Genomic DNA, 24,898 nt, shown 5'->3' on the forward strand with positions numbered 1-24,898 from the left:
CAAACATGGAGGCTTATTTATATTATTAATATTAATCACTTAGGTTTGACACTGAAAATAATCTTTAAAAACTCTATGACCTTGTCTCTAAGATTAGAAGATATAAATACCCATTCAAGAACAACTTAAAAATTCAAAACAGAGGGGCGCCTGGGTGGCTCAGTCGTTAAGCGTCTGCCTTCGGCTCAGGTCATGATACCGGGGTCCTGGGATCCAGCCCCGTGTCGGGCTCCCTGCTCTGCGGGAGCCTGCTTCCCCCTCCCGGAGTCCCCCTGCTTGTGTTCCCTCTCTCACTGTGTCTCTCTCTGTCAAATAAATAAATAAAATCTTAAAAAAAATTCAAAACAAGTAAAATTCAGAAAAAGGCAAGAGCTATATAATGAAATCTCTTCCCAATAATTTGATAACTGCCTACCATTTGGCAATGGAAAGGTATAAAGAAACTCAGACTGATGCACCTCTTTATACTTATATAAACCAGCTTTAATTCAGTGAAACAAACCATCCCTATATAATTTATGTTCACTATCTATTGTAATCATTCTTTCTCCCTTAGTAAAACCCAGTACGTATTCTCTAATCTATATTATCCTAACCTGATTATCGTAACCTGTACTCCATCTTCACATAAAGAAAAAAGTCAATTAACGAGGCTAAAATAATAAAAAACCCAAAAGACACTCACAACTTTTGATCATAAAAACAAACCAAAATGAAAATTTCACTCCGCACATATTAAGTGCTCAGTTATTGGTTGGAATAATACACAGTGAGATGGTACTGTGAATAAACTGGGTAGGTAATGCTATAAGGAATTAGAATGGACTGGATAGGGCCTGAAGGGATTCAAAAACAAAAAACAAAAAAGGTTAAGTCAGGTACAGACCACGTATGTAGTATATTCCATTTCTGTTTAAAAGGAATATGTAAGGGACACCTGGGTGGCTCAGTCAGTTAAGTGTCCAACTCTTGATTTCAGCTCAGGTCATGATCTCAGGGTTGTGAGATGGAGCCCCCCATCAGGCTCCATGCACAGCAGGCAGTCTGCTTGAGATTCTCTCCCTCTGTCCCTTCCCTCTCCGTGCACTCTCTAAATAAATAAGTCTTTTAAAAAAATAAAAAAACAAGTAAATAAAGAAGAGTATGTAATTTTGTATGTGTGATATATAAATGCTTGTATAGATATACTATATCTGGAAGGATGCACTAGAAAGTAAAATAGGGTCTTCCTCTGTCACACTAGAGATTTGGGTAGGAGGGAGACTTTTTTTTAAGATTTTTTAATTAAGTATTTGAGAGAGAGAGAGTGCAAGCAGTGGGGTGGGGGAAGGGCAGAGGGAGAGGGAGCTGAGCAGGGAGCCCGACGCAAGGCTCAATCCCAGAACCCCAAGATCATGACCTGAGCCAAAGGCAGATGCTTAACTTAACCAAATGAGCCACCCAGATGCGCCAGAAGGGAGACTTTTAATCGTAAAGAATTTCCAGCAGTGGTAATATGAAGAGGTTGGGCAATTCCTCCACAGAAAACAAAGATAAATCTGGACAAAATTACCAAAACAACCATTTCAAGGCACTAGAAATCAACAAAAGGAAAAAAAAATTGAGAAGCATTTACTGCTGAAAGACTAAACGAAGGCTGAATAAAAAACATTCCCAAATAAGCAAAGACTGAAAGAACTCATTGCTTAGGAGATCCACACTACAGATAAAAGCAGTCCTCCAGGGTGAAAGAAACGAACACAAAAGGTAACTCGGATCCCACAGGAATAAATGAAGAGCATCAGAAATGATAAACTTGTGAGTAAAAATGTAACAGGGTATATGTGTGTTTTTTTCTTTTCTCTTAATGTTTTTTAAAAGTAAAATGGTTTAAAGTAATAATTATATTGCTATGTTGTAATTATACAACATGTAAATACAATATATAAGGATAGACAAAAAAGAAAGCAGGAAATAAAGAGACACTGTTTCAAAGTTGTTACAGTCACCAGAATTAAGTCAATATTAACATGAAAAAGACTGCACAGAGATGTACACTGTCAATAAAACCATTTAAAAAAAAGATGCATATTATAATTCATAAAACCACTAAATAACTAAAAAAATATACAGCCAAACAAAAAAATCTGGAAAAATTAAAATGGTATTATGAAAAATATCTGTTTAACACCAAAAAAAGGCCACAAAGGAGAGTTGGAGGAACAAAACATACGAGACATAACAAAAATCACAAAATGACAGACATAAGTCAACGATATCAATAATATTAAATGTAAATGGACTAAATAACTCCAATCAAAAGGCAACCCTCAGACGAGATTTTAAAAAAGCAAATCCAATCATATGCTGCCTACAAAAGACATACTTTACATCCTAAGATACAAACAACTTCAAATTAAAAGAATGGAAAAAGATATACCTTACAAACAGTTACCTTAAGAGAACTGGAGTGGCTGGCTATACTTTTAACTGTATATCCTATCGCACTATGTAACCTTTTCTTCTGTTTTTAACCATGTGTTGGTTAAACCTTTTTGAAGGTTTTATTTATTTATTTGAGAGAGAGAGAGAGTGTGAGAAAGAGCATAAGAGAGAGAGATCACGAGCATGGGGAAGGATAGAGGGAGAAGCAGACTCCCTGCGGAGCAGGGAGCTCGATGCAGGACTTGATCCCAGGACCCTGGCAGATGCTTAACCAACTGAGCCACCCAGGCGCCCTCATGTGTAACTCCTTTCATAGGAAATAAATTTTTTTTAAGATTTTATTTATTTACTTGAAAGAGAGAGAATGAGAGAGAGAGAGAACACATGGGGGGGGTCAGAGGGAGCAGCAGACTCCCTGCTGAGCAGGGAGCCTGATGTGGGACTCAATCCCGGGACTCCAGGATCATGACCTGAGCTGAAGGCAGTCGCCTAACCAACTGAGCCACCCAGGCACCCAGGAAATAAAACTCTTAATCATTGCCAATTATAGAGGAAAAGAAAAAGTAAAAAGGACCAAAATAATGAGAAAAAGAAATGAATGATCATCTTAATTCAGCTTTGTAAATAGAGGCCATCTCCAATGTGACAGGACTTCATTGTATGTTACAGTTTAAACATATTTGAGGGGCGCCTGGGTGGCTCAGTCGTTAAGCGTCTGCCTTCGGCTCAGGTCATGATCCCAGGGTCCTGGGATCGAGCCCCGCATCGGGTCCCTGCTCCGCGGGAGGCCTGCCTCTCCCTCTCCCACTCCCCCTGCTTGTGTTCCCTCTCTCGCTATATCTCTCTCTGTCAAATAAATAAAATCTTTAAAAAATAAATAAATAAATAAATAAACATATGTGAAAACCTACCTGCTCAGTTACTGAAAGAAACTTAATTTTGGACCTATCAATGAAATGTAATTTTTTTTAAAAATTCTTAAATCACCTTATAGATTCTCAAACAGAAAGAGCTAGGCAAAATTCTTTTAACTGGAATAATAGTTTTAAACTAATTAAATTGGTTTTAAAATGCAAAGTTAAATTTAAAAAAAAAATTTTTTTATAAAAGCAAAGTTTGAGTGATAGTACAAAGCTCCCAAAGAAAGAGGCGACCCAAAAGGGTTGCCCTAAAGTTAAATTTTTTAGATACTTTGAATATATTGTTTTTAAAACTGAAAATTATTTATAACATCCAAATCCTATATATTTAATATTTTAAATGAAAGTAAACCCTTAAGATTAGATTATAGAAAGGTAGCTTTCTACTAAGCAAAGGCTAAATCAACTTGAAGTAAGTTTCAAGTACTACTATCTGCTCTGCACCTCTTCTTCTGGCAGCATCTTTCTCCGACCATCCTTTACAGGAAATCCACTTCCAAAGTCTTTTGAGGAGATATCAGCTCCATACTCTACAATAACATCTTCTTCAATGCTGCTCACCAGCCGCCAGAATTCCTTTTCTACTAGTTCTGTAGGAACCATCTATACAGGGAAAACAAAGATTACAGATTACTCACTATAACCATAAACTTCTAAAACATAATATGCAGGTCAAGTGAACACAAACCCATGATAAAATGAAAAAATCTTATTTCCAGAGCTGAAAAGACCAGGGTCCACTATGCTTTTCCCACTAAGGCTAGGGAAAAGCTAAAGACAAACTAGATGTTTAGAAAAACATAATAAACTTGCACTGCCTTTTTGTGTAAGCTATTTCCTAGCTAAGAAATGTACACATGACCCGTCAAGCACATCAAAGAGAAAAAGGAAATGCAAAAATTCAAGGCTACATTTTAACAGGTCCGGCAAATTTTTTGGATAGGGATTTTTAAAAAGCCCAAGATCCCCTAGGAAAAGAAGCAAACTTCATATTACAAATAACAAAAGGAGCAACTGCCACATACTTCATGCTTTTCTATAAAAGATTACTCACGCAAGGCTAATAAACAATTCAAAGATCAAAGGAAATTTCTCAACAGAAGAGTACACACTGCCACATTAGTGAGTGAAAGATACAGAAACAGATACCAGGCCCCTCAATCTTTAATATTCTATCATCTTTTTCATGCTGTCCCTGTTTTCCACAAAATGATGAAAGCAAACCAAAAGCTTTAGACTCAGATAAATCTTCATACCTCCCCAAACTGACCTAAATGACAGATACTCACATGAACTGGCATATTGAAGTAATCAGACTTAAAATTATCTGCCATCTCTCCAAAGCTCTGAAGTGTATACTCTCGTACAGCTTGTTCAAATCCAAAGGCCTCTCGAGGTTTATTACATTCCTAAGAAGAAGAAATACCTAAGATTAATTCACTGAAAATGAACTAACAAAATATTAAAGCTCTTGGTATTACCTTCTTTGATCATTTCCCTAGGTGAAGCAAATCCAATCAATCTTAGACAGCAAAACAAGTATTAACTACTTGCAATATAGAATCAGGAAATAATGTTCTAGAACCTCAACTACATTTTCACAGCCTTCCATAAGGAAGGTGGTAATGAGACGGCTTCAGACTCTGGAGTTGACATTAAGCTCTGGCACCAAGACAAACACCAGGAGAACTATTGACATGCAATCAAGCCTAGCGATGCCTATCATTCTGTTTCTCAGTGGATTTAGCTAGAGAGAAAATAAATGTTCATGGAAGAAGGAAATATAATAGATAAAGGAATATCCACTGGATTGCAAGAATATCTAGCCACAGGAATGGTTGTTTCACACCATCAATCACCCTGACCAGTATTTTAACACAAATCCTCAGAGCAGAACTGCTTCTGAATCATCTCACCTTGAGAATAATAATAACTCAAAGCTCTGAATACACCTATACACAGCCCAGCCAAGTCGTTCCCTTCCATGTCCTATCACAGTATTTTGTTAAAATAAACAAACAGGGGTGCCTGGCTCAGTCGTTAAGCATCTGCCTTCGGCTCAGGTCATGATCCCAGCATCCTGGGATCGAGTCCCACAACGGGCTCCCTGCTGGGCAGGAAGCCTGCTTCTCCCTCTCCCACTCCCCCTGCTTGTGTTCCTGCTGTCACTATCTCTGTCTCTGTCAAATAAATAAATCTTTAAAAAATAAAAAAAAATTTAAAAAATAAAATAAGTAAACAGATTAGGTATTTCAGGCCAATAATGTCTTTGTAATCTTTCAATAAGAATAATCCAGTATAATCAAGTAAAAATTAAACAAGCTAGATACCATCAGTTTATCTGGTAACATGAAAACTGGATGCATAAATCCTAAGTTCTAGAGCTTCACATCTTTTACATTTCTTTTAATTTTAAAAAGACAAATAACCTACAGTTTTTCTTCATTTTTCTTATTTTCCAAGAATACTAACGTTCTGAATAAAAGTATCATTCATCTTCAGCAATAAACAGAATTATCTAACCCATAGTCAAAAAAAGAACTTTTGAAAGGTAAGCTGCCACAATACAATTACTATATTTTCATTCAATATTGCTCTTAAACAAATCCCAGAGGTTTTTTTTAAGATTTTATTTATTTTTTATTTTTATTTATTTATTTTTTTAAGATTTTATTTATTTATTCATGAGAGACAGAGAGAGAGAGAGAAGCAGAGGGAGAAGCAGGCTCCCAAGGAGCAGGGAGCCCGATGCGGGACTTGATCCCAGGACCCCGGGATTATGACCTGAGCCGAAGGCAGACGCTTAACCATCTGAGCCACCCAGGCGCCCTTTTATTTATTTTTTTATAGAGAGAGACACAGTGAGAGAGGGAACACAAGCAGGAGGAGTGTGAGAGGGAGAAGCAGGCTTCCCGCTGAGCAGGGAGCCGGACATGGGGCTCGATCCCCCTGGGATCATGACCTGGCTCAGCTTAACGACTGAGCCACCCAGGCGCCCCAATCCCAGAGATTTTAAACATTGAAGAACAAAGCCAAGAGCTTTTGAGAATGGGTTTACTGTATGTGTGTATGTGAACATCACTGCTGTTAATTAAATAAGGATCTGTAAAGGTTAGGCTTGTACCTCAGCAACACATTTAGGACACCTCCAGTCTCCTTTGGGCACATCAGGTAGTGGGGGAATTAAACAGAATGTATGATAGCTGTCATCACATCCATCACACAAAAGCAATTTATCTTCATTATTTCCCCGACCACAAAACATACAAACATAGAGATCAACCTGTTAGAAAACAAACAAGATAAAATAAAAGTCTATTTTCTATAATAATAATATTAAATTTTTACCAGGAACTCCTTAATTGAAACAAAATAATGTACACTAAAAGTACACATAACTTAAATCCTGATTTTTTAAATGATTGTATTTAGACAAGTTTTCATAAAACTTCCTCAATTTCCTCAGTGCTTCTACAGGCAAGTTAATAAAAGCATATCAAGTTATCAGAATAAAGAAAGACCACAAATCCAGGTTACTTGAAAGTCAATTATATAAATAAAATACACCATGTCATCCTTCCTACACACACCTCTTTGACAGAGAATGAATACTGAGCACTGTCCACATTACAGCTCAAGAATTTATAGATTCATATTCATTCTCTCACTCACAAGGTACATGTGAGGATAACTCAGGGAAAGAGTCAATGTAAACAGACAAAGCAAGGTTCACATTACATAAATGAAAGCTGCAACTTTAGATTTACCATCTAGTCTTCTAACCAAACGAACTAACTAAACGGCATACCAATATATAGCGAGATAAAAAGTGCAAAACTAAAAATAAATCCTTTCCCTCCTGACACATCTCAGAACACTTACAAAGTTAACAGAGAGAGTTCCTTTCCGTTGTCTCATTTGCATGTTAAATGCGTCTGACCTGTTGGTAACTTTTCGTCTTCGGGAGACCTCATCTTGAAATAAAAATAGTTATATAATAATAGTAAAAACTAATGTTGAGAGCTTACTATGGACCAGACACTATTTAAAATAATTTAAATTAAATCTCAAAACACTATGAGGTAGATATGCTATTATCCCCATTGAAGATAAAGAATCTAAGGTATAGAGAAGTTAGATAACTTGCCCAAAATCACACAGCCAGTCAGTGGCAGATTTGGAAATCTAATCCAGGCAATCAAGCTCCAGAGAGCTTAACTACTAATTCTATACTGCCTGTATGTAGTGCTTCTCAGGGACTAATTGAGACGAGTTTTAAGATCACTACCAGCGAATGCAGTAAGTACAAGAATGAAAAAGATAAAGTGCTTAATTCTTAGAAGGGTGATAATAAACATCATAATGTATTTAGTAGGTCCTATCACACTGAATGTTTTTAAGAGTGATGGGACAATATCATCTGACCCTCCAGAGTTCTCGTCCACAATCTGAATTGTGACTTAATTTCTCATATCATGAAAAGGGTAATAATATGACTTGTGATTACAACATTTCATTAAATTCAAATACACCAAAAACAAATCCAACACAATCTTTGTAGAGTTTTAAAACTGACAGGTACATAGAGAGAATAGTGGAACTTGATCTTTGCATTAGCAATTTTACTCAGAAAGTTTCAAACATTTACTAAGCTGAGAGTACAAGGCTTTCTTCAAACACGGAATTTAAATGAAGTGTCATAATATATCAAGGCAATTATGGAAAAATAACAAAATCAGAATTAGAATTTTAGTCATAAGCTCTCCACAGTACATTTTGTTACTAAAGGTCAGAGAATCCTTTCTTTGAATTTAGAGGTTATAAGCTATGGACTACTTGGTAAGAACCATTCATTTCACCATTCTCTCCTAAACTAGCCTTTAGAAACTATAAATTTCTGCGTAACATATTAGAAATGGAAAAGGAAAATTTCTCTCTTCCAAATATTACAAAAATTCAATAAAATATGGTTCCTCAAGCCTTAAATTTAAGATTATATGCCATAGAAGGTGATCCGTCTAGGAACCACATTCCAATGTTTATACTCATAAGAAAATCCCAAGGCAAAATGCAATTCAAATATTTAAATCTTATTAGAACCATATGGCTATACATTATTTCTTTTCATGACCGAATAAGAGATTTTACCTTCTTTATCTTTTGCTCCCATTGCTAGGCCCACGACCTTAGGCCCAGCCCCAAAAATTCGAAGTTTCTTCAGTTCCGTGTTTCTGTTTACTTCTCCAGATTCTGACTAAAAAAATAAATAAATAAACAAAACTCACATTATCTAATCATTCTGATTCATACATTTATTTTCTTACCTGAGGAAAGTTTCAAGATCCTCTTCAATATGAAGAAAAACATATTTTATTTCTTCTCTCTAAATCCACTCACTGCCTCATTACAAGAGCTGAATAGTCATCCAAACACTATGCAACACCCAGCTTCCTTTCCACAAAGAATCTATCTTTATTAAAAGCACAATTGTCAATTAGGTTCTGTCCAGAGACAAATGCCACTGGTTATAACCAGTATAATACTGGCAATAATAGAAATCCTCACTCTTACTTTGCTAATGGACACCCATCTTGATCAGAAGGCAATATGCCCATCCTATTAGATGACTAATGATTATCCTAAGCCAATCATGCCATTTCTCTTTGTTAGTGATGACCTAGCTAGGGGAGGAAATGTTATCCTGGTCTAGACCTATGAGACATAGAGAACATCTACTAGAAGCCTCGGGAAAGATTTTCATCGTCTAATAAAAGAGAAAGCTTCTTAAAGAGTAATAAGACTTTTACCCCAACTTCTTTCCCCATTGTTAGGAGATTCAGCCTGGTGAAAGCATTGCGCTGGACTCTAACAACCACACTGCAATTAGGAAGAGACATACTACCCACACACTGAAGAAAGCAAGGTAGAAAGATGGAAAGAGCCTGGCCCTTCATGGCGATGTGCAGTTGCTGCATCAATCCTAGAACTACCCATTTCTGGAAATCTTATGTGAAAACTGTGTCCTTATGTGAAAATTGTGTTGTTAATGTTTAAGCTGATGTCAATTGGCACTCCAGTACTTGAAGATGAGAGCTTCCTGATAGATGCAAATGTTATACCATGAATTCAGATGGACCATACACACTGAATGTACACTAAGTAAATAACTAAAACTTATTAAAAATACAGTCAATAAGAATAAAAATAAATCAGGATAAAATACAGACTTTATAAGTCTATGATCATATAAGAACCAAACCAACTAAAATGGCATTTTAATATATATAAACTTTAGTAGATTGATTTAATTATACTAATCAACCTCTACAGTCAGTCCAATGATAAACACGACACTATACATTCTTCATCACTATTAATGCACAGTACATAATAAGAAAACCTAACATACACTAAGTAGATACTATGTGCCATATAAAAGTATTTTAATCAATTAATCCTCACAACAACCGTTTCAGACAGGCAATAAAGTTCCAAAAATTACAAATAATAAAACATTATCTGATCTTAATAGAATAAACACTAGAAGTAACAAAATAAAAAATAAAAAGACCTGTTAGAAATCTTTAACTTCCTATTAAAAATGCTAACAACAACAAAAAAGACTATACATCAGAATCTCCAGAATAAATTAAAGCAGTGATCACAGGAAGTTTTATAGTCTTAAACATCTCAGTCAAAACAGAAGAATGGAAATAAATTAAGTTTCCAACTCAAAAAGCTAGGAAAAGAGCTACAACATAAACCAAAAGAACTCTGTGATGCTAGATTAGAACTGGAATTATCAGTCCATTTCTGAAAATATAAACTCATAATGTTTTAAATTTTATTTCCCAGCCCTAACCACTAAAAGGGCCTACCAAAAGCAATGGCATCCCAGTAGGAACAAGCACACCTTGTGCTCAGATCTGGGTTTCTAAGTATCATTTCACACTAAAATGAACCAGAATTCTGTGGAAAAATGGCTGATTCCAGGTCTAAAGCAAGGCAAGAAGACAATGAGCCTTTTTGTGCTAAATAAGTGCTCAAAAAGGATGGAGACATGTCAAAAGAGTATCATGAACCAGCTTGAAGGGGTTCCCATCAGCCAAATTTGGAACAATAGGATTACCAAAAAGGAATAAGAGCTTGTAATAAACTACATTATATTTTTAAAAAATCATGATCTATAGTTATACTAAGAAGGAGCAGGGGTCAGTCATGGTCCCACTGGTACACACATTCATCAAAATTCACCAAACTGTACACTTAAGATATAAACATTTTACTGTATGAAAAAAATACCTCAAGAAAGTGTGGGAGAAGAGTTCTCCTTTAAAGAAAAATGTTAACAAATGTAGAAAATGACAGAGCTAGAAAATCACCCAGCCTGCAACCACCAACATAACAACTAACTCAGGTAAGATCATCAGTGAATGTGCAAACCACTGGGTAAGACTTAACTGGAAGACAGGTTATTCACACTATTTTATAGTTTACCCTGATTACTTTTATTACAAAGAGCATAAGTATGATGGAGAAACCTGACTCAAACTTAGTGTCACCAATAATGAGATACACTGGCATTATGGGCTTCATTCTAATGTATAAATGTGTTAAGGGTCTAATAACCCTTCATACAGACAAACTGTGAATCCAGCTTTCAAAAAGCTCACAAGTGAGGTCACGGATGAAAAAACAATCATAGCAGGGGTGCCTGAGTGGATCAGTCGGTTAAGTGTCCGACTCTTGACCTTGGCTCAGGTCATGATCTCAGGGTTGTGAGATAGAGCTCCATCAGGCTCTGTGCTCAACAGAGAGTCTGCTTGAGATTTCCTCTCCCTCTGCCCCTCCCCCCACTTGCATGTACTTTCATTCCCTCTCTTTCTCTAAAATAAATATTATTTATCTATTCTTTAAAAAAAAAGAATAAAAACAATCAAAGAAGAGTAAAGCAAGGGGGGGATGTGATAGAAGAAAGGGGAGTAGGATAACTTTCATAATTTCTGTTTCTTGTTTAAGAGACTAGTAGATGGCTGTGCTTGTCATGGACATTAAGCTAGAAAATAACAAAGGAAAAACAGATTTCGAGAAGGTGGTAATGTTTGAGATACACTGAATTCAGCATACCTGCTGTGGCCACCAGTATGCATACAGGGGTATACACATACTGTATGCACACACACATCCCTGGTAAACCGAAAAGAAACATGGGTGCCAAGACATATTTAGGAGCCCTGAGTGTATAGGTAGTAATCGAAATCATAGGGGAGGTAAGATAGCTAGGGAGAACAAAGCCGGGAAAAGACTTAGAACACCACGTAAAGGGCAATGGTAAGAGAGAACAAAGATGACTGAGGAGAGGTCAGAGTGAAGAGGATAACCAAGAGACAGGCATCACAGAAGCCAAAGAAAAATCAAGTTAACTGAATTTCAAGGGGAGGAGTCAACACCCATATTAAATGTATATATGACCAGAGATGAAGAAGAAATAAAAAAATGTCCTCAGCTTTTGACAATTATTAACTCGGTGGTAACTGGGGTGGTGCAGTTTCAATAAAATGATTTAGCTCAATGTCAGATTACACAGTACAAAAGCTAGACAGATACTAAGGAAACTGAAACAACATCGACCATTTTTTAAGAAACTTCATGAAAAGAGGCAAGGAGCAAGGCACAATCTAGGAAGGGAGATTTTGTTCTAAGATGACAGAGACTTTAAACACGTTTACATTGGGGGTAGGAGGAGATCCAGCAGACAGAGGTAAGAGAGATTTCATAAGTGATATATTAAAATCCCTAAAGAAGCCAGAAAGGACAGATGTGGGAAGATTATCCTTAGAGACGAAGGTACCCTATGCTCACAGAGATTGGCAGAAATTAAGAAAGAATACCAACAAGTCTGTGTATGGGGCAAGAAGTCGAAGGAGTTCTACCAGAAAGCCTTTCTCTTCTTTCTGAAATTGAAGACTAGGAATGAGGCAGACTAGGCAATATAGTAATTAAGGACAAACTGTGAGTTGAACGAATTCTTCATTGAAAAGCCTACAATGGTTCTAGTTTCTACCTGGTACCAACCAATATGACTACAATGACAATTATTACAATGGGTAAAAACATTCTATGTGGTCCTTTTCATATATATAGGCAATGAGCAGCCGCGCTTTTTCATGGTTTCAAAAGGAACATTCAGAGAAATTTCATCACAAGCTGTCAACTGATTAGAGGAGCAGGGCTACCTGGGGCAACTCTTCAAAAGTGAGTCACCAAGTCAGAGACTAGTCTTCAAGTGTTTCGGGTGGTGAAATAGAATCATCACTATACACCCAAAGATGATTAGAACTTTTGAGATCAACCACAGTACTAAAAATCACTTAATGACTAAACCAGAGTTTACTAATTTGTAATGGTTTATAAATAAGAATTCTCATTATGCTAAATATAAATTATAATTATACTATGATGCAATAAAATAATTTAATTATGAATTACAAAACAATTTATAGTACATATTGGTAATTTACTAATAAATGAACATAAGTTTGTAATTCACTTTCCAGTGATTTTCCATTGAATTCACATTCTCAATCCAAGATACCTACCTTTTTCTTATCAAAGTACCTAAGAAGCTAAATTATTATTCAAGATGTTATTTAAGGAGCATAAATTCAGAGCAAGAAAAGCAGCATCTTACTGTCCTAACCTATGGACCTGTCACCTTTAAAAACACACTTTGAGGGGGCACCTAGGTGGCTCAGTCAGTTAAGCGTCTGCCTTCAGCTCAGGTCATGATCCCAGCATCCTGGGATTCAGCCCCACATCAGGCTCCCTGCTCAGCGGTGAGTCTCCTTCTCCTTCTCCCTCTGCCCTCTCACCCTTGCTTGAGCTCTCTCTCAAAAAATAAATAAAATCTTTAAAGAAACAAAAACAAAAACACACTCTGAGGACCACAAATGAGAATGGGGAAAGGAGGACAGATGCAGACAAGAAGAAATTAGGGCATTTTTCTTCTGATGAAATTATTTTAGGCTACAAGAACACTATAAAAGTTAACACTGGAATGGTTCAAACACTAAAACTTATACTCTAGCTTTTAAAGGAATGAATGAAAAATAAAACCACCCTTTCCTACTCCTCTCATTTTTGCTAACCACAAAAATAAAATAAACTACAGTTCATCGGCATGTCTATAACACTGGCCCTACAGTACCCAGAGTCACCCTCTGATTTGTCCTCCTTGTCAAAACTGTTCAAAATTAACAAAAAACTTTCTAAATGAGACTGAATTTTACAATTTCTTCCTTGTTCATCTTAAAGGTAAATGAAAGACAGGTCTCTTCACGTTCTAAAAAATAGTACGTGAATGACTCCAATAACCACATAATTGTTCTGCAGTCAATACACTTAAAACTCCTGTTAAAAATGATCCATGGAAGTTGATACCTGAGACTTGACACGCCTTGTTCTCTTCGGCAGAATGTTCATTCTTGTGCCTGGCTCTGGGGAAGTTTGGACATCAGTGCCAAGAACCTCAGGCTCTACTTTTTCCTTAAGATCTAAATTAGGCATCTGTACACCCTAAAGAATCAGAGCACAGAAAGAGAACAGGTTCACTGATAAGAAATCAGACTGGAGAATGAGGGGAGAAATAATAAATTTCCAATAAATCCCCAAAACTACATGAAACCAGATGACAAGTCTACCCACCAAACTGATCTATAGATTCAAGACAATCCCTATCAAAATCCTAGCAGGCTTTTGTTGTAGAAATTGAGAAGTGAATTTCTAAAATTTATGTGGAAATGCAAATTCTTTGGATATTCTGAAAAAAGAAGAACCAAGTTGGAAGACTAACACTATTGGATATCAAAACTTACTATAAGGCTACAGTACTCGAGACAGTATAGTATTGGTGTTAGGGTGAATATACGGACCAAAAAACAAAACAGAGACCAGAAATAAACCCACATTTGTAGTCAACTGATTTTCAACAAAAGTGCCCACCAGGCAAATCAACAGGAAAAGGGTAGTAGTCTTTTAAACATGACACTGGTACAACTGAATATTCATATACATATACATTTCCCCTCCCTCCCCCAAAATGAAATACTTCTACCTCATACTATACACATACAAAAAAAAAAAAAACTCAAAATGATCTCAGACCTAAATATAAAAGCTAAAACTATAAAACTTCTGGATGACAACAAAAAAAGAGTATCTTTGGGGCCTTGGGTTAGGAAAAGATTTCTTAGATATGACAACAGAAGCACAATCCATAGAAGGGGGAAGGAAATTAATAAACTACTCTTCAAACAGACACCATTATAAAAATGAAAAGATAAACCACAGACTAGCAGAAAGTATTTGTAAAATCATATACCTGATAAAAGACTTGTATCCAGATTATATAGCAAACTCTTAAAACAAGTGTAAGATGACAAACAATCCAATAAAAAAAAGATCAGAACAGACACTTCATCAAGGAAGAAATACAAATGGCTAATATGCACATGAAAAGATGCACAACACCATTGGTCATTAGGGAAATGAAAATTAAAACCACAATGAGATACCACTACACACCCACTAGAATGGCTATAAGCAAAAAAACTGACAATACCAAGTGTTGCCAAAGACGTGAAGGAACTGGAAGCCTCTACATTACTGGTGGGAATGTAAAATGGTTCAGCCACTTTGATAAACAGTTTGGCAGTTTCTTAAAAAGTTAAACATAAACTTACCATATAACCCAGCAATTCCACTCCTAGGTATCTACCCAAGAGAAATGAAAACATAGGTCCACACAAAGACTTATACATGAATATTCATAGCATTTATTCATAATAGCCATAAACTGGAAACAATCCAACTGTCCACCAACTGGTAAATGGATAAACAAATATGGTATATCCATACAATGGACTATTATTCAGCCATAAAAGGAATGAAGTACTAATACAGGCTAAAACATAGATGAACCTTGAAAACATTAGGCTAAGTGAAAGAAGCCAGACACAAAATTATATTGTATAATTCCATCTATGTGAAATTTCTACAAAGGCAAAAAACTACAGAGCCAGAAAGCAAATCAGGTGTTTATCTGGGTTTGGGGGTACGAACAGGAACCAACTACAACCAAACACAAAGGAACTTTCTGGGCTGATGGAAATATTCTAAAACTGAGCTGTGGTGATCACTGCATAAATGTGTAATTTATTAAAGCTTATTGACTGTGTATCTACAATGACTGAATTCTACAGTATGCAAATTATAACTTCAAAAAGCTGTTAAAAAAATACATGAAACCAAAAGGAGGAATTTTTCAAAAAGCTTAAGTAATGAGAATTTATTTTAAATAAATAAGAAAACATCCTTCATTCCCATTAGCCTCTATCTTGTAAACCACCAAAACTAGCTGCAATTTTTAAACCACACCTTGCTACCCCAAATATTGATACCTGGAGAAATCTTTTTAACTTGCTATGCTTAGTGAACTGCTAACTTGTTACGGTGAACACAGTCTAACATTCATATCTGGCAGACTGGATTTATCCACTCCTAAAAAAAAAAAAATGATGCATCTCACCATAAGGCTGACACCAGATTGGAAAAGTTCATATGGGTAGAGAATTCTTTCATAATGTGACTTCAAGAGAGACCCAGTTCCTTTTCCCGGCAGATATCCCAAGCGACTACCCACTTTAGACCATTTCTTCTCTTTTGTGACCATTTCAAAACCTCCTTTGCTGGCAACAATCTGAAAAGAAAGTAAAAACTATTTAGAGAAAGAAGGCAGATTCATGTATTCTGAATCTGTATCTTGCCTGCTAAATAGAAAAATTACTCTGAGCTTAGATTTCTAATTTCCTTTCCATAAATATCTGACAAAATTGAAAACTGTCAACATTTAAAGTATGAAATGGATGATTTTCGGAAGTTTTGAACTCTACTATTTAACTAATGTTAATGTGCCCATTTTCACATTCAAATACATTTAATGAATTTACACTTTGTACATTATACACCTTGAGAAAACTAAACAGATTATGTACTCGATATCCACAAGGAACTCAAAATATAAAATAAAAATTAAAAAAACAAACATAAGCATAAATGTAAGTTATGTTGTACAAAATGAACATAAATCCTGAAATTGGGAAATTACCAAATAACTTACAGAATTTTAACAAAAATGTCAAGGAAAAAGTGGATTCAAAGGCTATTTTGGAAAAGGCTGTAATTTTTCAAAAGGAGTTTTACATGGAAGATTATGAAGGAACGATGGGGAAAGATCAGATTACAGTGGTAGACTTACTAGAAAATATAGTACAGAATGTATTAATGTAGGAAGAGTTAAGATAAATTGGACAATTTTGCTGAATGCTCACATCAAACCAGGCACTATATAGAATATACATATATCAAGGTTCCCTCTTCCAGAAATTGATACTGTATATCTCTCACACTCCAAAATATAGGCAGTCTTCAGTTGACTGATAATAAAATAAAAAGGACTATGACATGGTTATTTGAGCTCAAAAAAATCTCCTTGAGTGTACACTACTGTTATTTCTCTGTATCAAAAAGCCTGGCTGACTCAGTCAGTGGAGCATGTAACTTGATCTCAGGGATGTGAGTTCAAGCCCCACATTGGGCGTAAAGCTTACTTAAAAAAAAAAAAAAAAAGTTGGGATGCCTGGGTGGCTCAGTCGTTAAGCGTCTGCCTTCGGCTCAGGTCATGATCCCAGGATCCTGGGATCGAGTCCCGCATCGGGCTCCTTGCTCAGCAGGGAGCCTGCTTCTCTCTCTGCCTGCCACTGCTTGTGCTCTCTCCCTCTCTCTGACAAATAAATAAAATCTTTTAAAAATTTTTTTCTAAAAAGTTAAAAGAAAAATTAAACATAAAATTACATGATTCAACAATTCCACCCAAAAAAAGTGAAAACAGGGATTTAAATAGATACTTGCAAACCAATGTTCACAGCAGCATGACTCACAAGAGTCAAATGGTGGAAACAACCCAAAGGTCCATCAAGAGATGAATGAATAAACAAAATCTGATATATACATATAATGGAATATTATTCATCCTTAAAAAGGAATGAAACTGATGCATGTGACAACATGGATCCTTGGAAACATGATCAAACACAAAACGATGAATATTATATGATTCCACTTACATGAAATACCTAGAATAAACAAATTTACAGAGAAAGGAAGTAGAATAGAGGTTTTACACCAGGGGCCCGAAGGGAGAGGGGAAGTTCTGGAGTGATGGTTGTACAACATTTTGAATGTACTTAATGCCATTAAATTATACACTTAAAAAAAATGGTAACTGTTATGTTATGCATATTTTACCACAATTTTGTATAAAAAGGTTAAGAACATGGACTGTGGAGCCAGACTGCCAGAGTTCAAATCAACTCCACTACTCAGTAACTGTGTGACCTTGGGCAAGTTATGTCATAATTTGCACTTCGGAGTCCTATTATTAAAATATTAATAATTTAACAGCACTTACACTTTATTATGAGGCGGGTGTGAAGACAAATGAAATAAAACATGAAAAGCACCAGGACAAAATAAGCACTGTGTAAATGTTAGCAGTATTATAATATCTGTGTGTGTGTGGGCAAGTGGGGGGTGTGAATGCTATAAATAAATGAACGTTTTGAGCTCTTATACCCTACAATGCTCTTATAGACAAAGATGAACCTATACCAAAGCAAAATTTCCCTCTACTGAAAATGTGAAAGCTTGGTGGCAACATATAAGTTCACATGCACAGGAGTTGAACACATCTCTAATTCTTTAGCTTCTTTTAGCACATACTCAGAGAAGCCAGCTCTCTTAAAAAAGGCTAGCCAGGGGAAAATTATAATGAGAAAAAAGTTTATTTTTCCAATGTTGTAGTGTAGAGGAAAACATGAGGGTGTTTTAGAAGGCTGTCTGGAAGCAAGTGCATGAATCAGGATGCCTTTCATTCACACCTTTCCAGTGCTTCTATAGAGTCAGGTACTGTTCTGGGTGCTTGAGATACATCTGTGAATAAAACAAAGATCTTTGCCCTCATGGTGCTTACATTCTAGCAGGAAAAACAGGCCGTAAACATAGTATGTAAATTTTAAAGTGATAAATCCCATAGAAGAAACTTTAAAAAGCAGTTAAAAGACCTCACAAGCAGCAAAGTAAGGGTTTAACTTAAGTATTAAACGGTCACAAAAAACTTCATTATAAAGGTGAAATTTGAGCAAAGACTCCTTCAAGGTGAAGCAGTTACCCAAGCAGATATACAGGAAATAGAGCAGAAGCCCCATGTTAGAAGCATACCTCAAATGTCCGAGGAACAATAAGGAAGCCAATGTGGTTGAAGCAAGTGGAGAGGAGTCCGAAAGGAAACAGAAACTCTCTTAGTAATCTTCATTATACCATACATTTATCACCATTACATACTACTCTAGTTTGTATGCAAAGCACTTTAAGTTAAATTTCCATTAGTAACGATATATCTGCATGGATCCAGTCAGGCTGTCCCATCCAGTTAAGATGCTTACTGGCATGCAGTTGTGAAAATGACAGCCAGCACAGAGTATGGCTAAGAAATAAGATAAAACTATCTCACAAAGAAATCAACACTATGACTTTGGCTTCGTGCATACAAACACTCTAACAATCTAACAGGGCCTGATACTATAAAAACACACAAAACTTTAGCACGTTTCTCTTCAGCTGACAGATTCAAGAATTATTATGTATAATTTCAAAATATAATGCAGTCATTAAAAAAAAAATGAAATCGGGGTGCCTGGGTGGCTCAGTCGGTTAAGTGTCCACCTTCGGCTCAGGTCATGATCGGATCGAGCCCCACATCAGCCTCCCTGCTCGGTGGGAAGCCTGCTTCTCCCTCTCCCTCTGCTGCTCCCGCTGCTTGTGTTCCGGCTCTCGCTAACTCTCTCTAATAAATAAATAAAATCTTTAAAAAAAAATGAAATCTTGCCATTTGCAATGACATGGATGGAACCAGAGGGTATTATGCTAAGCAAAATAAGTCAATCAGAGAAAGATAATTATCATATGATCTTACTGATAGGTGGAATTTGAGAAACAAGGCAGAGGATCACAGGGGAAGAGAGGAAAAAAATGAAACAAGACGAAACCTGAGAGGGAGAAAAACCATGAGACTCTTAATCTCAGGAAACAAACTGAAGGTTGCTGGAGTGGAGTGGGGTGGGAGGGATGGGGTGGCTGGTGATGGACATTGGGGAGGGTATGTGCTATGGTGAGCGCTGTGAATTGTAAGACTGACGAATCACAGACCTGTACCCCTGAACAAATAATACATTATATGTTAATAATAAAAAATAATAAAAAAATAAAATAAAAATAAATTTCAAAAATTTCAAAATAGGGGCGCCTGGGTGGCTCAGTCATTAAGCGTCTGCCTTCTGCTCAGGTCATGATCCCAGGGTCCTGGGATTGAGCCCCGCATCGGGCTTCCTGCTCAGCGGGAAGCCTGCTTCCCCCTCCGTACTCCCCATGCTGTGTTCCCTCTCTCACTGTGTCTCTCTCTGTCAAATAAATAAAATCTTAAAAAAATTTTTTTTCAAAATATAAAACCATTTACTCCATTTTGTCATGAACTGTATCACACCATTATCACTAGAAAAATATCACTTATAAGCCATGCCCTATAAAAAGATACATGACAGGGGCGCCTGGGTGGCTCAGTTGGTTAAGTGACTGCCTTCGGCTCAGGTCATGATCCTAGAGTCCCGGGATCGAGTCCCACATCGGGCTCCCTGCTCAGCAGGGAGTCTGCTTCTCCCTCTGACCCTCTTCCCTCTCGTGCTCTCTCTCATTCTCTCTCTCAAATAAATAAAATCTTTAAAAAATAAAATAAAATAAAAAAGATACATGACATGCAAAGACAAACTGAACAAAATGGAAACAAGCCCTTAATACTTGACCAAAGAACAATGTCAATCGAGGCCAAAATTTCCATCCAATGTAAAACTAAGTCTGCCCAGTAGAAGACAATCTTAACAGACATAGAGTAGCAGTACTTTTCGACTTAAAAGTTCCCTCTCAAGCCTCCACTGAAAAGACAGTAAAGGAACAAAAAGGCATAGGACCAAGAGAAAGCAGATACACAAGTGATAATCTAGCAGACAATATCAAAAACCAACCAAGCACCTTCAACAGAAGAAAGCCAAGGAGAAGCTTTTCCAATACAGAGCCTAGAAAGGCCTAAGAAATGGAAACAACAGTCCCTTTAAAATTAGAGATGGCGGGGCGCCTCGGTGGCTCAGTCGGTTAAGCGTCTGCCTTCGGCTTAGGTCATGATCCCAGGGGCCTGGGATCGAGCCCCGAGTTGGGCTCCCTGCTCAGTGGGGAGCCTGTTTCTCCCTCTTCCTCTGCCTGCCACTCCTCCTTGCTTGGGCTCTCTCTTTCTCTATCCCTCTGCCAAGTAAATAAATAAAATCTTAAAAAAATAAAATAAAATAAAACCAGAGATGGCAATAAATAGAGAACAGGACTGGCTGAAAACCTGTATGAAAGCAATTAGACCTCCTCCAGTCAGCACAGCCAGGCAACTATTGCTCTCCAATCCCAGGACAAGACTAGAGATTTACTCTCAGGAGAGTTTGAAAAGCAGGGACTCTAACCTAAGAGAAATAGGTAAGCAAACTAGAGGATCAGTCTAAACTCTAATAGTCTAACATCAAGTTATTAGTCTAACATCCAACTAATAAAAGTTCAGAAAGAGAGAAAAGATAAGTGGAAGAAATTATCAGACTACAGAAATACAAGAAAAGTTTTAAGACCTCAAAGACATGAGTTCAGATAAGAAAAGTTATCAAGTGGGGAGGGGGTGGGAGGATGGGGTGGCTGGGTGATGGACACTGTGGAGGGTATGTGTTGTAGTGAGCGCTGGGTGTCGTGTAAGAGTGATGAATCACAGACCTGTACCCCTGAAACAAATAATACATTATATGTTACTTAAAAAAAAAGAATTAAACGTACATGCCCGAGTGCCTATATCAAGTTTAAAAAAAAAAAGAAAAGTTATCAAGTGCAATAAAAGTATTAAATGAGATAGTGGACATTCTCTCCTCAGAAGTGGTTTCATAGAGAAGGGTATCAGGAAGCCTATGAAGAAGGCAGTAGTTTGGGTATAAATGGAGGAAGACAATATGGTACATCACATGGAGCTAAAATTGGATCCGAGATCAAGGGCTACTAAAATTTTGCTTTTGCTTGTAGAGGTCTCCTGCATAGTTGTGCCACTGAGAAAGACAGCAAAAAGATGAAAGTCTTAGAATCACTGACTGGAATGATTCACCAATTCCCTTATGATGACCTGACTTACAATAAACTTCATGAAGACTTAGACAAAAATAAAAGGTAAATTTAAAAGCTTTGTTCATTGTTAAATGTTCAAGTGGACTTAAAATTAGTGCTGAAGATTCTAGACTTTCATTTTAAGGATGACAGATGAACAAAGATGAAACATCAAGGAATAGATGTCCATCTATTAAGTGTTTAAAAATGTGATAAAAAGCAAAACAATAAATAAGTAAATAAACACGTATGTATACAATGAAAATAAACACATACCAACGCATTCAGCACTGTGAAATCTCAAGGCACTGGAAATAAAGATTAGATTCTACATCTTCAAGAAAAAGAAAGCCACATACGAAGGAAAAAGAATTAACATAGCATCCGTCTCTCAACAGTAACACTGAAAGCTGAAAGATTATGGAGTAAAGCTTTCAAAATACTAAAGGAAAACAATTTACAACTTAGACTTCTAAACCTCACCAAACTACCACTAAAGTATAAGTGTAGAACACTTTTAAATAAGCAAAAAATTTACATTCCATTTATCCTCTTGTTCAAGAAACTAACAGAAGAAATGCTTCACCAAAATAGGAGGAAACCAAATAATATGAAGACTTGAAATAAGGGAAGAGGCAAAGGGAATTCCCAGAATGATAAAAGCAATAGGCGGTTCCAAGGTGACAGCTGACCTTAAAAAACAAGGAATCTGGATTAGAGCAGAAAAAAGAACTCCAGAGAAATGGCTCCAAGAAAAAATGGAACTGACAGATTACCTGACAGGTAAAGATTTATACTGCTGCTGGAAAATCTGAAAATAAATTTTTGATGGTTGCAAAGAAAACTTAAAAAATAAAAACAGGGAGGGGGATTATTAACTCCAAGGAAAATAAAAATTGGTATAAGGGAAACAATCATAGCACACTATAAGGCTCAGATACAAATATTTGTATTTATAGTCATAGTAATAACTTTTGATTAATAAAAAATTGATCTAGGACACTTGGCTGGCTCAGTTCATGGAGCATGAAACTTTTGATCTGGGGGTTGTAAGTTGGAGCCCCATGCTGGGGGTAGAGATTACTTAAAAATAAAATCTTAAAAAAAAAAAAAATTTGATCTAACTATACCAGAATGGAACAGGGGAAGTATGTAAGGATTTAAGTTTCTTACACCCACTCTCCATCTCTAATAGTAGAAAATCAGTGTATAATATTTAAAACCGAAAAGTGAAGAACTAGCATGAGCACATTATTTGGAAATACAAAGATCTAAATCAGAAACAGCTAAAAGAATTGAAAGTAATTAGTTCTGAGGACTGGGAATGGGAATGGAGAGGTGGAGAGGAAGAATGCTGGTTTTCATTTTAAGCCTTATATTTTAAAAAGTATTACACTGAGGGAAAAAAGTTTTTAAGGGCTAGAATGAATGTTCCTTGCTGCACTGATTATAAAAGTAATTGTTAATGTAAAACTCCATTAAATTACAGACATTCCAAGTAACACTTTTTATTATTAAAAATAATAAAACAAAGTGATAATTTAATCAACACAGGAAACCATCAAAATGAGAAATTAATGACTAAGACCTGATTAACTGAAAATTTGCTTCCCATTATAAACTAGTGGAAAGCAAAGTGTTTCAAAATCATGTCTATAATAACACAACCTCCAGAGATGCTCACCAGCTGTCAGCCAAATATATTTTTTTTAGTTTTAGTATAAAATTTAATATAAAATTTTTAGAGCATTCTGGCCTGACACTAAATTTAAAATGTATTACAAAAAGTAACTTAAATATGTTTGTCTTATTTTTCCTTGAAAGTGAAATCTCCAAAATTCATTCTATAATTTGAGTAACATCTTATTTCAAAACAGTTTATCAATCAGAGGATATGAAAGGCCACACAGAAAAAGATATTTTGCAAAAGTTCCTCAGATAATCAAGCTATCTTCACTCACAAGTCAGAAGGATCATAAATTTTTATTATTGTATTAACAAAACATGTTTTGAAGGTAATTTAAATGCTGTTGTAGGTCAGTTAGTTCTTTTCACATTAGGAACAAAGTTAACAAGTTTAGGCAAAAATTAATCTAAACTCTTCACCCTTAAGTTTTCAAACTCTTATTCATTCTGGAAAATGCTGGCTTCAGTTAACCATTAGCACTACTTACAGATATTGATACATATCACACATGAGAATGGTGAGTAACATAAATCTCTTTTAATATAACAAATTTTCGATTAAGAAGTAGAAAAAAGATGACAAGGTCAACATAAAACATTATACACTCAACACCAAGATAATATTAATAGATTGGTGTCATTTCTTTTGCATATTGTTTATCACAGAGCCCACTAATCTGTCATTAAATATGTTAAGTCTTACAATATAAAATAATTTTAAAGATAACTTCAAAATCTGTCATTTACATTTACTCATGCTTACATTTCATTGTCAAACAAATCCTGCACAGGAAACGGTATTTTCCATCAAGTTTATTGGAAATTCCTCATTTCATAAATTCACTAGCCTCTGCTCCAATTTCTAAACCAAGTACAAGCCTCACCTTGCTCAAAGCATACAGATCCAGGATTTTTCTCTCCACCACTGGAATCTTCAAAGTAGATCCTTGGAGTTCCCAAAATTTTGCTAATTGATCCAAGAAGTCCAGTCTCACTCTGGTCATTGCCTAAGATTATTAAAAAACAGAAATCAGAAATAGGAATTAAGTTATGATTGAAAATAAATGAGTTTTACTTAACAAAGTTACTCATTTCTCTAAAGAAATCCAAAGACTTCATTATTGCTTAGTCTAATCCTGTAAAATAAGGCAATAATAAACAAAATACTTCTAATAAACTTTATTCACTAAGGCAAAAAAGTCAATCTCTAATATATTAGAAATGTTCTTATATTTAATCAACCAAAGCAATTTTTTTGTAAAAGTTGGCTTAACTTTAAGCTAACCAGAAAATTTAGTATATCGGATTATTCTGTTTCTAAGCATTCTATCACTTCATCCATAGAAAATATGCCTACCTCAGGTACACCAATTCTCCACCCTACTGATATTAAGATCCTTCATGTATCTAATTACAAGAAACTAAAGGGAAAAAAGATTTAAAATCTCAGAAAATAAATGTTTCAGAAACATCAAGGGGGAAAAAAAAAACTTCACTATGACATATTAAGCCTCAGCTAG

The 24,898-nt window shown here is 35.9% G+C and overlaps 1 protein-coding gene across 1 annotated transcript in view; it reads right to left on the reverse strand.

Moving 5' to 3' along the window:
• The window catches only part of KDM5A (lysine demethylase 5A), a 94,728-nt gene that overhangs the window by 66,238 nt on the left and 3,592 nt on the right, over nucleotides 1-24,898 (reverse strand). The window contains exons 3-10 of the mRNA XM_027592596.2: nucleotides 24,263-24,385; nucleotides 15,931-16,101; nucleotides 13,785-13,919; nucleotides 8,493-8,598; nucleotides 7,227-7,318; nucleotides 6,469-6,627; nucleotides 4,634-4,753; nucleotides 3,789-3,947 (exon numbers count right to left, since the gene is read on the reverse strand). Of these exons, the coding sequence (XP_027448397.1) occupies nucleotides 3,789-3,947; nucleotides 4,634-4,753; nucleotides 6,469-6,627; nucleotides 7,227-7,318; nucleotides 8,493-8,598; nucleotides 13,785-13,919; nucleotides 15,931-16,101; nucleotides 24,263-24,385 (1,065 nt within the window). The remainder of the gene's footprint in view (nucleotides 1-3,788; nucleotides 3,948-4,633; nucleotides 4,754-6,468; nucleotides 6,628-7,226; nucleotides 7,319-8,492; nucleotides 8,599-13,784; nucleotides 13,920-15,930; nucleotides 16,102-24,262; nucleotides 24,386-24,898) is intronic.

The sequence above is a fragment of the Zalophus californianus genome, chromosome 9 (assembly GCF_009762305.2).
Source record: "Zalophus californianus isolate mZalCal1 chromosome 9, mZalCal1.pri.v2, whole genome shotgun sequence".
Lineage (NCBI taxonomy): Eukaryota > Metazoa > Chordata > Mammalia > Carnivora > Otariidae > Zalophus > Zalophus californianus.